This window comes from Diuraphis noxia, unplaced genomic scaffold (genome assembly GCF_037042655.1).
Source record: "Diuraphis noxia isolate RWA-SAM2 unplaced genomic scaffold, SU_Dnox_SAM2 contig0001, whole genome shotgun sequence".
Taxonomy (NCBI): Eukaryota; Metazoa; Arthropoda; class Insecta; order Hemiptera; family Aphididae; genus Diuraphis; species Diuraphis noxia.
Genome location: NW_028301711.1, coordinates 101,822,664 through 101,836,778, shown reverse-complemented (window position 1 = coordinate 101,836,778; position 14,115 = coordinate 101,822,664). Strand labels below are relative to the sequence as shown.

General features: G+C 30.8%; 1 protein-coding gene and 1 pseudogene across 1 annotated transcript; both read left to right on the top strand.

Annotated features, from left to right (window-relative positions):
- Nucleotides 1-678: 678 nt before the first annotated feature.
- On the top strand, nucleotides 679-1,047 carry LOC107170953 (uncharacterized). The gene has a single exon (XM_015521177.1). It carries the CDS (start codon nucleotides 679-681, stop codon nucleotides 1,045-1,047), a length of 369 nt encoding a protein of 122 aa, XP_015376663.1.
- Nucleotides 1,048-11,963: 10,916 nt separating this feature from the next.
- Nucleotides 11,964-13,696, top strand: LOC149062907 (uncharacterized; annotated as a pseudogene).
- The last annotated feature ends 419 nt before the right edge of the window (nucleotides 13,697-14,115 follow it).

Sequence of the window (14,115 nt, the reverse complement as noted above, 5' to 3'; positions counted from 1 at the left end):
CATTATGAGAAGGGGCCTATCCACAGTGGACGCAGCCTTGGCACTGCGGGAGATGGTGATTTCAGCTATGAATTGGAGGAAAATGCGTGTTGAGGTCAGCTTGGACATCCGCAACGCATTTAACTCGATCGACTGGAGCGATTTACTGGCGGCCCTAGCAAGATGGAATGTGTGGCTCGGTCGTCAGCTCCCTTTTGTGGGACATAACGTAAAACCAGGTGCTCCGGCTGGCCCTACCGGCTGATAGTACGCTTATCGGCTTCGCTGAACGGAACTTTTGTAGTCTCCTGGGGTGATACGTGTGCAGCTGCAGATAAGAAGATTGGCGCTCTGTGCATAACTGCTAGAAAAATTAATGGGCTGAATCTTTCGCTAGCTACAGAGAAAACTGAAGCAATTGTGTTCAAAATAAAATACAAATACCAGCTTGCGCGAGATGTTCTGAACGGCTCAGATGTATCACTGAAAAGGCAGATCAAACACCTGGAAATCGTAGTCGATGATAATCTTCTGCATGGTCCACACGTCAACACCGTAGCTGATAAAGCCAGCAGGGTTCTGCAATCGCTAAGCAGACTTATGCCGAACGTAGGAGGCCCGAAAGATCCCAGAAGAAGACTTCTTGCTAGTGTTGTTCACTCAGTGATTCTCTATGGAGCTCCAGTATGAGACCCTGGTATGTGCTGTAGCCGGCAGCGTATTGATACCCTGTTGAAAGCCCAAAGCACAACGGCACTGCGTACCAGTTGTGCTTACCGCACGGTGTCGTATGCGGCGGCAAACATAATTGTGGCAATGCCACCCATCGACCTGTTGATGGCTGAAAGAACCTTGGCGCACTACAATCGTAGATCGCTCGAGATCGACTACCCGGAGGTCTTGGTACATCTGCGTGAACAGACTCTTCAGCAACGGAGTGAACGTATTCGAACCAAGACCAAGGGTGCTTGGACGAGAACGTTAATACAAGACGTGGCAGGATGGTGCAGGAGGAGAAATGGACATCTGTCTTTCCATCTTACGCAGATGTTAAGTGGACATGGGTGATTTTGGATCTTCCTCCACAAGATCGAAAAGGAGCTGACCCCTCGTTGTCATCACTGACACATCGCAACACACAATGTTTGAGTGCAACCAGTGGAATCGGGAGCGTGATAAAATATGCCGAATACTTGGGGAATTCAGTCCGGAATCCATGGTCACCAGAATGTTGAGCCGTAAGGAAGACTGGGAAGCAGTGGTGAACTTTTCCTCTAGTGTAATGATGGCCAAGGAAGAGGCGGAGGAATCCAAAGAGGTGTACGCCAGCTGGAAACTATTTTAGTATTTTATTGTGGCCCGAACGGCAATTCGAGGTATAGAGCCCCGCCCACCTTGTTACATAGCTGCCGTAAGAGCCATCGAGTGGGAGATTAGCCCACCGCTGCTCATTAATTGTAATTTGTATTTTGTTTTGAATAAACGATGTACGCGGTGTCCCGGGAGTAGAACTACCTAACGGCCCTCCTGAGGTGCTTGGTGCTTGGTAAAAAAAAAAAGGTTAGGTTAGGTTAGGTCTCTCCCGACGGACCCTCCTTGACGCGGTGGGGAGCTTGCGGGCCTTTAATTAGGTCCTACAAAGATCTCCCACACGGGCGTAGAACACTTCTTCCAAAATTTAATATTATTGATAACATGTTGGAATAACATTGTTGCAAATATCAAAAAATTATTATTAAAATTATTCCAACCTGGCTTTATAAAAATATCATAAATATTACCATTTACCATTATTGTTCTGTGTAATACTGTTATTTCATTAACGTAATAACGTCATTATACGTTAACATGTGTTTTAGTCAAATACTCATGCAAATATTTAAATAAGCTGTTCCACATAAAAAATAGTTATCATCTATAAATCACATCGTCCATAATTTAAAAAAAAAAATAAGAAATAAATAGGTTTGTATAAATGTACCATATATTTCAATCTTTTTAAAAAGTTTTCCGAAATAAATAAAATGATTCTGTTGGCGATCTGCATAGAGTATTGTACATCCTAAAGAAATAAAATAATTTTTCTGTCAGTACCGTTATCGTTTGACAACATTTTAAAAATATACCTTTGTTTACCTTGCTGCAGTCCTAGCATTTGTCATAATATGTCAACATATCAGCTTTTTCCTTATTAGTATAAGACATCTTTAAAAAAGGTGTAATAATGAAAATAATATACAAATGTATAAGAATGAATAAGACAATTAAATGTAAGTATGAATATTCATATTTACAAAAAAAAAATAATGATGTAGAAATAGACAAAGTATAACCTTTCACAGCCTTTGGTATCATATTTATGTCAAAAACTAATTAGGTAGGTTATAAAGAAAAAAATAATATTAAAAATATAATGATGGTTTACGTAATTTATATTTTTGTTTAGATTATTTTAATTGCAATTACACATTTGTATACCATATATGTGCACAAATACATCAAATTATAGTAATCTAATCTACCTATTTAACACATAATTAAAGATTATATTAAAATAAGAAGAATTTGTAAAATTATTGATCCCCAAGAAAATAATATTAGATATTTTTATTATATAACAACCTTTTAAATCTCCATTGATGAAACCTTTAAAGTTGTTAATTTGATAATTACTGATATTTTTAACTAAAATAATTTAAAGCAGTATAGAACAGTCAGTTGAGTTCTAACTGATCTTAGAAAATGTTCAAATAAATTTATAAATTTATTAAAATCTATAATAAAATGCATCGGTGTTAACGGTCAGAAATCGGGTCAGTGTCTGAAAATGATGACAAAGAAATTGTATTCAAAAAGTACCTGAAATATGAACAGAAAAGCAAGGATTTGATAAATGTACACGAAGAACTGAAACAAGTAATTATCTTTATATTGAAAATACAATATTTATTTTAGTTACATTTAATTACTAGTTAGTAGTTAATAATACTAATAAATTTAAAAGCTACAACACCCAATAATAAAAACACATAATTTTTAATTAATTTCTAGAAAAATACAGCTCTAGACCGCCAATTAAATTTGAAGATTCTTAAAGTTAAGGATTTGGAGATAGATAATAATGAGTTGGCAGAGAAGGTTCAAAATCCCGAGTGCAAAACAGTAACTTAAAAAATTAACTTTAACCCACTAACCACTATAATTATTTAATGTACATAGGTACCTTAAATACTATACTAATTAAAAATCATGTATAGGAAACCCATGAAAAAAAATTTGGAACCAAGTTAAAGGTATCACAGCAAGCATCAATAACTTTAGAATCAGAATTTATGCTGTTAAAAAATCGTATTGAAAAGTTAAATGAGGAATTGGTAATTATTTTATAATTTACATAATATAAAGTTGTACCATATTAGTATAAAATTTGTTAAATATATGTTTTTATGTTGAAGATTATTAAGTAGCAAGATGCTTCGAGATATATAGAAAAAATCGAAATACAATTATCCAAATTACAACTGGAAGACAATGTTTAAGTTCAAGTAATTGAGTTTTAATTGTAAAATATACTGTAGGTTTATTTATTTATCCCAATAATCCATATTTATTTTGGACTTCTTGTTAGAAAATTAGAAACTCTGAAAAAATGTATATGCTATTAATATTATACAATTAAATATTGTGAAATCAGAATCTAATGAATAAATATAACACTAAACTAAGTTCTATTATATGATAATATGTGTGAAACCAAGTGGTGTTTTTAAATAAGAGACACCCTACATATATTATATTTATTTATTCATAAAATAATATATATTATTTAATCATTGTATTACTTATATTTAATTATCACAGTCAATTAATATTGTATAGTTAAAAAGAATGAATTGTAAATATTTTCAACAACATGATTAATAACTCAAAGTGTAAAATAATAAAAATGATGAATAATATAAGCTTGGAACTGTAATCTTTTACAAGTTGTTTAATATAAATTTCAGGCCTCATAACTAAAATGGTTTGATAAATATTTCCAAAATTAATTTAATTTATAATAAAAATGCCTACCGGCGGCTGGAGCCGGTAAGCGAAGGGAGCCACTATACTTGATAATTTTGTTATTTAATTGTTAGCTCTGTTTTAAAAAAAGAAAATATGTTAATGATAAATAATATTACAATTATTGTAAAATTTTCGTTTTTTTAAAAAAAAAGTGTAAACAATATTTTGGGTGAGACGGGATCGATCTCTCGGTACTGAGCTGATGAAAATGCGTTGTTACCATTGCGCCATCATTAAACACCACTTAGTCATGGCATTATAGGTATTTAAGGGCTATTATATAATGTTAAAATTTCAATTGGTTATAACTACGAAACTAACTTCGTGCGCCAAATTCTGATTTCACTAACGTTTTTTTCAGCCAAAAAATGACTAAGTCCACCTAAAAAAATGCAAAAAAAAAGGGTTTCCGGTAAAGTAGAAACATTCCCTATTTGTATTATATACTAGATAAAGATACTTGTTTATATAGCATTGATGGCGTTAGTGGTTAATTCAGGGGAAAAAAAACAAAATAAAAAGACATTAATGCCAAAAATTAAAAACATATTTATTTATACTGACACTGCAGCACACGTCGAACTTGGCGGGCGGTGACGATCATAGATAAGTATATAGAATAGATAGGCAACTCCCATGTTATAAAAATGAACCGTTTAACAGCGCTCCCGGTGGTTGTACGACAAAACTAAAACAGCGCTACCATCGATAATTTTTGTTATATCGATTATATAGCTTATCGATAATTAACTACCATTACTATCGATGATTTCCTCTAGAAATAAAATTGTAGGTAAGGAACTTAGAAATAATAATAAATTATTTTCTTATAAGAGATCATTTTTTATTAAATTGTTATTAAACAAACAACTGTTTATTACATAAATGAAATAAATGAATATAAGGTAAATAATAAATTGTATAGTAAATAAATAATAAATTTAAGGTTTCTAAACCTATTTCAATACAATAAAGTAAAATACAATTCCATATGATTATAAAATTAAAAAATAACTATCCTAATATCACCAATTGTAATTATGTACTGTTGAGTAGATATAGTTTAATTAATACACAAAAAATAAATTATAAAATGATTAGTTATAATATTAAATATAATTAATAAGGTATTACATGAATAAATATAAATGAAAAATAAATATAAAATAATATAACTAAAACTTATAAAGTTGTCAATTATTGCGTCCTCTTAACACTAAAATAAAATCAATTGATGCACTTTAAATTAAGTTATACTTTCCCCGAGTTTTTCTGGTCTTAGAGTGCTTTAAATACCACGTGTAGGCCAATTTTTTAATAGGATCAGTCTCATTGTCTTGCAATTGCCTTTTTCCTAGAAGGATTCTATTTACTTCAGTACAGTAATGTTGTATCATCATTTTAATTGTAAATTTAATTATGTTCAGCCGGAAAAGATCTTTGTGTTCCAAACAATTTAATTCAAAAGGGAAAATTAATTGTTGATTTAAGGCATTAGTCAGAGTTGAATGTATATTAGGATGAAGACAGACATTTGACATTTTTTCTCCAACAAAACTTATGATTTGTTGAACTATTGAACATAATGTGGATGATGGGTATTTTAAAGTTGGATTTGATTGATATTCTCGAGCAGTTATTAATGAATGATGTTCGGATACCTTTTCTGTACAAAGCATTTTTGAAAATTTAAAAAAACAGTTTTGTTTAATTTTTTACTATAAATCCGGTAATGTAATTTTGAGCTTGTCCGCGGACGAAATAAGTAGTCATTGATAAATTATGTAGTGTAGGAGGCAAATCAGCACTTAAGACAATTTGGTTGTCAAGTTCAGGCATTGAAGCAATGGCACTCTCAAAGAAATTTTTGGTTGATGACAAGCTTTCTTCTGTGAAGTCCTCTTCGCAGTTCGATCCTGGTGAGTGGGTGGACACCAAATTATTCAAAACTAAAGTTTTGTATGCAGAAGCAAATGCATGACAATTTGGATTTTTTGAACCAATACTTCTGATTACACCAAAGAAGCATTCTAACGGGTCCTGATTGAGATGCCGAGGAAGAAAGGAATGTATACCATTTAGATCTAACACCTTGGACAGTGTTTGAAAAGCTAAAACAAACAATTTTTAATGTACAGTATTATAAAAATTATAAAAAAATGTATTGATAAAATGTCATACATTGTATAGTTGTCATCCAGTTTTCGATCGTTGGAACTGATTTTTTTCTACCATTATCAAATACAAAGCTCATTGTACTAAGCACTTTTAAACTTCGGGCCCAAACAGTTTGACGGATAGAATTTTTTTTGACAGCAGTGCGGTATATTTTTCCATCAGTTACTTTGTCGAAACTTCCATTTAGTGAGTCGAAAAATTTATCAAAAAAAAGGCAAATAAAGGCTGTGTCAGCAGCATCTGTATCAATGATATTACGAGCTGAAAACATTTTAGTTATTAGTCATTAATTCACATTTCATTGTGTTTTAAAATCTTACATGCAAGAAAGTTCATAGTAGAAGAAACTCGTTGCGAAAAAACTTGTGTAGCGTATTTGACTTTCATCTTTGCAATTTTGTCTCGAACTATATGCTGATCTGTTAGTCGTGGCATCATCTTGCAATCAGGAATAGCACTATACATGTTGTATAGATCTTCAAGATGTGACCATTTTGCATATTTTGTTTTGTTATCAATTATAAAAGATAAATTTTTGGTTAGTAAATTATTTCTAATACATTTCATTAAGTGCGGGACATCATATATATGAACCAATTTCAGCCTTTGTTTATCATGTAATTCAACTTCATAAAATTCATCGTGATATTCTGAGTTGTTTTTTACATGATTAAGTCGAGTTTCATTGTTCAAAATATTTATTGCACCAACATTTGCAGTTCCCTGGTCACTAATAGTTGCTACAACACGAAGGCCTGTCAAATGAACAGCCTCAATTACCTATTTTCAAAAAAAAAAAATAATAATAATAATAATTATTATTATTATAATTAATAATCAATAATAAATATCACATTACTTCTTTCAATTGGCAAACGATTTCATATTGGTTTGTGGCTCCTTTGCAAAATGAGTACATAATCGGCTGTTTGAATTTCTTTTTTATTCCTCTAACATGAAGACTAACGCGTGATCAGCAATATTATTATTTTTACTATGTCCTGTATTCACAAACCCATCAATTCCATCGGTAACTGAATTATAGGTCAAACCACTTGACAAACACACCTCGTCAAACAAAATTGAACAATACCTGAAACAAATATTTGTAAGTGAAATAAATATATTTTAAAATATATAATCAATTTAGCTTTTTACCTTTCTGATGGCTTGAGCTTTTGAACATTATCCTTAAGTACTTTCATCATCAATGGACATATTCCTGGTGAAATTCTAACACTAGATAGGATGTTATTCAATGTCCGTTTGCTTGGCAAGGTAAACAATTTTTCCAACATGCGATAACATTTTGGTGAACGTTTATACAAAGATAAACTTAACATTTTTTCATCCAAATTGAATCTATGTCCTCTGCTACACTTTTTTGTCTCTCTAACTTGAAGTTGCATGAACAATGAAGCAGCAGCAGTAGTTTTTTGTGACAGCCGTGAAACTAAACATTTATCAGTGAACTTTTCAGCATCTCTAATTCTTGTTTTAAATAAATTTTTTCGGTTCGTATTACGTCGATTTTGTTTAAGGAGCAGATTTGTAATTTTATAAAATTTTCTACAATTTGGTGTCAAACGATTACAGTTGGCAACCCCAATTTGTTTCAAAATATCTAGAATAAAAACCAAAATTTACACAAATGTTCAATTGTAAAAATGATAAATCAATCTACAAGCCAATCAAAATCAATTTTTTAATATTTTCTATTAAATCTAAAAACAAGAATAAATAAAAATCATAAGCACCAGTTCCAGTTTTCTGTTTTCTTGCAGTTGGTTTAGCATGCTTACCATGAAACTTTTTAGCATTTCCAGAATTGCTTACTTCTACATTATCTGCTGTTAATACCAAAAGCAATAAATAATCAAGCGTAATAGCAATGGGCATATTAAAAAGCAACAAATGTAAAAAATACAATATGCTAATTTACTAAATTTGAAATAAAAAAAACTTCATACCAATCTGGTCTGGTTCAACTGAAGATATATCTAAAACATTAAACCCAGACATCATGGAATCGTTCATTGAAGGTGAACTAGGACGGACTCTACTAAAGAAAAAATTAGACCTATATTTAGAAACATTAGATCAATAAGCATATACATTTGTCTTTACCATCATTAAAAACTGATGTATTATCAACATCATTTGATGTACATGTAGGTTTACTATGACTATTATGAACTAGTAAAAGAACAAAACATGTAATTAAACACCTAGAATATTAGGTGAATAAACTTATAAAATTGGCAAAATTTATATGGTTAGAAATATTAAGCAATAAGCAGACTTAGGAAACTAAGCATTTAAATAATGCCCCTGCCTGCTGATATTAATAATGGGTATTTTATTTAATATTTACTTACATGGCAAGTTAAGCGAAGGATATGAGTTGGCATTCAGTCTTTTGGTTCCGGGGCTTGAACAATCAGCAGTAAAGTGTACGGCACAAATCACTTTCTTGGCATACACATCGTTACAATTTTCTTTTTCTAGTCCGACAATTTTCATTCAATCACATAGTCTTGTCATGTTGGTTTTCGGATTAGGAAAACGATGACAAACAACACCTATTTGGTACCGTTATATTAGACATTGTGGTGTAACTCCAGAAACATGTTTTTAAGTTATATTGATAACACAAAGAAAAGACTTATTTTTTTGGTACTTTAGTTGTAGTAAATGTGCATTTGAATATTAACAAAATATTTGGTTACTTTAATCTACAATAGTTAATACAATGATACATACCCTTTGAACTACACCATGCCACAACACACTTGGACGCGTTCTTGGATGACATCACAAAACACAAAGTTAACAGAATGACGGCAACTATGATATATTTAACTATGGCAGTATCGTGGCAAAATCATAGAAAATAATATATTAAAATGAGCAAAATGCCTAATGGAAAACGAGATGACAAATTAATAACGTGTATAGACCACAGATAAGTATAAAGAGGTTAGGTAAGGACGTCTGGTACAGTGGCACATGACGGGGCGGCGGGCGGAGAGAGCTGGTGACATTAACTGATCCTGGTGGTTGTATAATGTAACTATAGCACGGAACAAATTGCCCATAAGGAGTTGCACCAGCCTGGTGACGATCAACTGACTAACTAATAATGTCTAATACAAAACATCGTTTTCCTCTATCGCAGCGGTGGCCTGGATCGACGGATCGATACATGCCGACATACAATTAAACTTAATAAAAATATAACGATTCATGATAATAATAATTATCAATTAAAATTACTACAACATAAAATATTTATATAATGTCTAGGTATATCAATGACTTACTAATATTTTGAATTTTTTTTGTAATCTTATCTTCATGTTTAATTGGAAGTAAATATATTGTACACCCAATATTGCAATGTGCATTTATTATTTGTTACGAGCAGGGTTTGAATTGTATAGCATTTGCATATTTCTCATGAGATGCTTATAAAACAGGAGAATAAGCTAAAAATTTGTTTTATCGTTTTATGATACTGTGAACTCGAATTAAAAATTGTATTTTACTTTTTTTTTGCATATTTTGCAAATTTTAGTTTTTAGTGAATTTTTGGACGTTTTGCATTTTTACATGTTTTCGAATCAAAATCAGTCATATTTTATGAAATTATATTTTAGTAAACGTGTTTTTAAATTTTTGTCAATTGAATTATTATGATAATTTCATATTAGATATTTGGTACTAAGTTTTGTTATTTGCTGATTTTGTTGGATTTTTTTATTGATTATTATACCTACTCAGGGCCGTATTTGGATAATTTGCGCCCCGGGGCAACATATTTTCGCCAATCCCCCCCCCCCCCCCAAAAAAAAAAAAATGCTATTTCTTAAAATTTAAGGTGTAACTATTTTCTTGTATACAATTTTGGTCCACAGAAAATTAAACCAACTACATAAACATAATAATATGCTATTCTCACTTAATATACCTCTCTTTTTATAGACACATTTTAATATTTTACTAATATAGCGTTAATTGTGAAAAAAATAAAATTATTATGCTAAAATATACAAATATTAACACAGAATAATGAATATAATATAATATTCTATATGATTAACTATGAACTTTATTATATTAATATTAGTAACAATTACATTTTTCTACGAGCTTTTAACTCACTAAACATATTTATAATCTCATCATAATTTATATTAACTGTTAATCCTGACTCTATATTTAGTATTGCTAGATCATTCAGACGATCTTTGGTACTAGATCTCAAGTAAGTTTTAATTCTCTTCAAAGCACTAAAACTTCTCTGTGCTGAGCAGTTTGAAGCTGGACAACATATAAACATCTTAAAGCAATGCTAATATATGGAAAGACATCTTGTAAATCACTTTCTATTATTTTCTGCAACATTCCTAAAATGGTTTTAGAAGCAATTTTTTAATTAGAACATTAAAAATTGTTTGTTTTAGCTTTTCAAACACTGTCCAAGGTGTTAGATCTAAATGGTATACATTCCTTTCTTCCTCGGCATCTCAATCAGGACCCGTTAGAATGCTTCTTTGGTAGAATCAGAAGGTATTGGTTCAAAAAATCCAAATTGTCATGCATTTGCTTCTGCATACAAAACTTTAGTTTTGAATAATTTGGTGTCCACCCACTCACCAGGATCGAACTGCGAAGAAGACTTCACAGAAGGAAGCTTGTCATCAACCAAAAATACTGTCGCCTTAATGACACAACCCATAGCCGTTTACAAAATACAGCTACGACAATCCACGGCTGCGCACAAGGACATGTCCGTGTTCGCGTTCGTACACCGCCCGTTCGCTTTTTTTTCCTCACTACCCTACGTAAAGAAGTATAACTTCAAAAATATTTTGAAAAAAGAAAATACTTTTCGAGATAATTAGTGTACCCACTTGAAAGAATCACCCTGTATATATATATATAAATCAATGAGTCTCGCTAGAGACTCCTTTCTGTGCATAAGTAACACCGACCGATAGCGTGTATATATATATATTAATGTTATAAGTTTTAGAATTAATGAGTGTTTTATGTTAAACGGTTATAGGAAGCATATTATATATTTTTGAACAATTGAACTCAGGGGCGCCATTTCAGTTTTTTTAAGGGTGTGCATGCAATTAAAGAGGCCAATTTTTTCCCACCACCAGACTAATTGTCAAAAAAACGTTTCTCATCGTATTTTTTCTATACAATTTTTACTATCAAAAAAACATTTGGCTTTCATACATAAAAGATTACAAATTAATAAATTAAATATTAATATTTTAGGTACTAGATATCTATTACCATTCAACTATATTACTATTTTGAAATTTTTTAACGCATAAATTTAATTAATAGTTAGGTACCTATATTTGAAATTAGAATATCAATAAAAATACAAAATACAAATCAATCATTAAAAGCAGTTTATGACCTAAGCCATAAAGTTAAAGATAGGAAAACTGAAGGCCAAGGCCGTGTACCATTGACGCCTAGGCCAATAGCAAATAATAAATTCAGGGTGTTCAAGTGCACATCCTGCTCCCCCCAAATGGCGCCCCTGATTGAACTTATTGTATAAGAAAGTAGATTGTTATGTTTGCTATGTATACAAAGTGCATTGAAATTTTAAAGCTACTTAGTATAAATTTTAGTGAAGATTATTTTTGACAGTATGGTAATATAAATATTAGGTATATACATTGGTATTTAATATTATTCAGTCCATACCAATCATATATGTATTGATGGAGTCCAAATGTCGAGGCTCATATGATTGTGTTATGGCTTTTTAATAATTTAATACCTAATTTAACACCAAGCACAATCATCACTGACTATGAACCCACACTAAGGGATGCTTTGGTGTCTCAATTTCCTGGAGCCCATGCACATGGATGTTGGTTTCATCATAACCAGGTAATTGATGGTTCAATGTATAATTAAATCAAAGGTTTAAAAATAATTTGTTTCTTAGTATGTATTTTACTAAATTACTGTTATAAACTTAAGGCTGTATGGAAAAACATGAGATCAAGAGGTTACCTACGACATGTAAATTCCAATCAATTTGCATTGGACTCCTTAAAAATTTTATTCGCTTTGCCTCTATTACCAGCAAGAGAAATGGAAAGAGTTTTTGCTTTGATAAAAGCTTTTGAAACAAATCATAGTGTGCATATGGACAATCTTTTTGATTACTATATCACCGGTGAGTGTGAACTATGAACATAGTATACCATTGTTAATCAATTACTTAATATTAATTATATACAAAGTATTAAATTATATTTTGGGCATATTATTATCTGTGTGGTAATATAATTTTAATGTTTATATTTTTACAATCATAATGTGGGTATCTACAATGTAGGCAAGAGGTACCTACTACAACAGGTGTTAAGCAATATAAATTATAATTTAACGTAAAATAATATAAATATAAATATAATTTGATTAAAAAACGATTGTTTACTAGTATTGTTTTTTTAAAATAATTTATTATATTATGTAGATATTGGTTGCAAAGGGTAGGACCAGACATTGTGTCTGTACATAGTCTACCGCGATGAACCAACAATAACCTGGAAAGTTTCCACAATGCGTTGCGGTTGAAATTTTCAGTTGCACATCCCAATCTGTGGATCTTTCTTGGTAAGTAATACATTTTATATTAAATGTATTATCATTTGTAACACATTTATTCTCATACATTGCTTATTTGTTTGGTAAAGTTGTAAAAAAGTGAAAACAAGTGACTATCTTTTAAATATATTCTTAAAATAATAAGTATTACACAAAAATATAGAATATCTGAATATACAACTTTGTTGCCTACCTATACTGGCCTTAAGTTTGTCTACATTATTTAAGTTATTTAAAATGTATTAAGTACCTATGTGAATTTTGTTTTATTTCAGGTCATTTAAGTGATTTAAGCAAAAAATATCATACAATAGTTAGTCAATTAGGGAACAACTTACAACCAACATGGAATTTAAGAACCAATTTCTTAAGAAACTCTAGAAATATTAAACATGCTACTGAGCAGTACAACTTGGGATGAATAACAATATGGGAATACTTAAGAAAGTGTTCTTATTTATCAGCTTCTTACGAGCTGAGGCAGAGAAACTGGGCTCTTGGTGTAGGTAGGGATGACGAACCAGACAATGCAGAAAATCCAGACGAAGAAATTCTGAATAATGAACCAGAAGACATTCAAAACAATGAACCAGAAGAAATTAATGTTCAGCCGCCACCACATGACCCAAATCCACTTATCTGCATGACTTGTCTAACAAGGACTATAGATGAAACACCGGACAAATATATAGTTCTTCCATGTGGGCACGCTTGGATTTGTGGAGTTTGTGTCGAACAATTGCAAATTCAAACAAGAGCGAGTTGCCCTATGTGTCGCTGTGAAAATTTAACTTTTCAGCGTATGTTTATGGTTTAAACCTATGTCTGTACACACATTTTATGAAAATAAATAATAATAATACTTTATAGAAGTGTTTAAGTACAATAAGTAAAAACTTGTACATTTTAATCATCAATATAAGTTGAAAATGTATAAACCTATGTATCTAAATTAAACTAATAAAAAATGTTAGTTATAATGATATTTATAAATTAATTTCAAAATTTTTTTTTAATTAAAGACTGTTTCAGTACAACAGTATTAAATTACTATTAATTAATTATAATACAAATAAGTAAACAATTAGATCTCATAATATTATTATATTATTATCCTATGTACCTAAACCTAAGTATTATTTCTTTACACTGTGAACACATATTACATATTATACATTTATTTTGTTGCCGATTTGGTTCACACTGATTAAACTGATTAAACTCATCTTTGAGATT

Excerpts from the sequence above, each read along its gene's own strand:
- LOC107170953 (XM_015521177.1), top strand. The coding sequence starts at position 679 with ATGTGCTGTAGCCGGCAGCGTATTGATACCCTGTTGAAAGCCCAAAGC.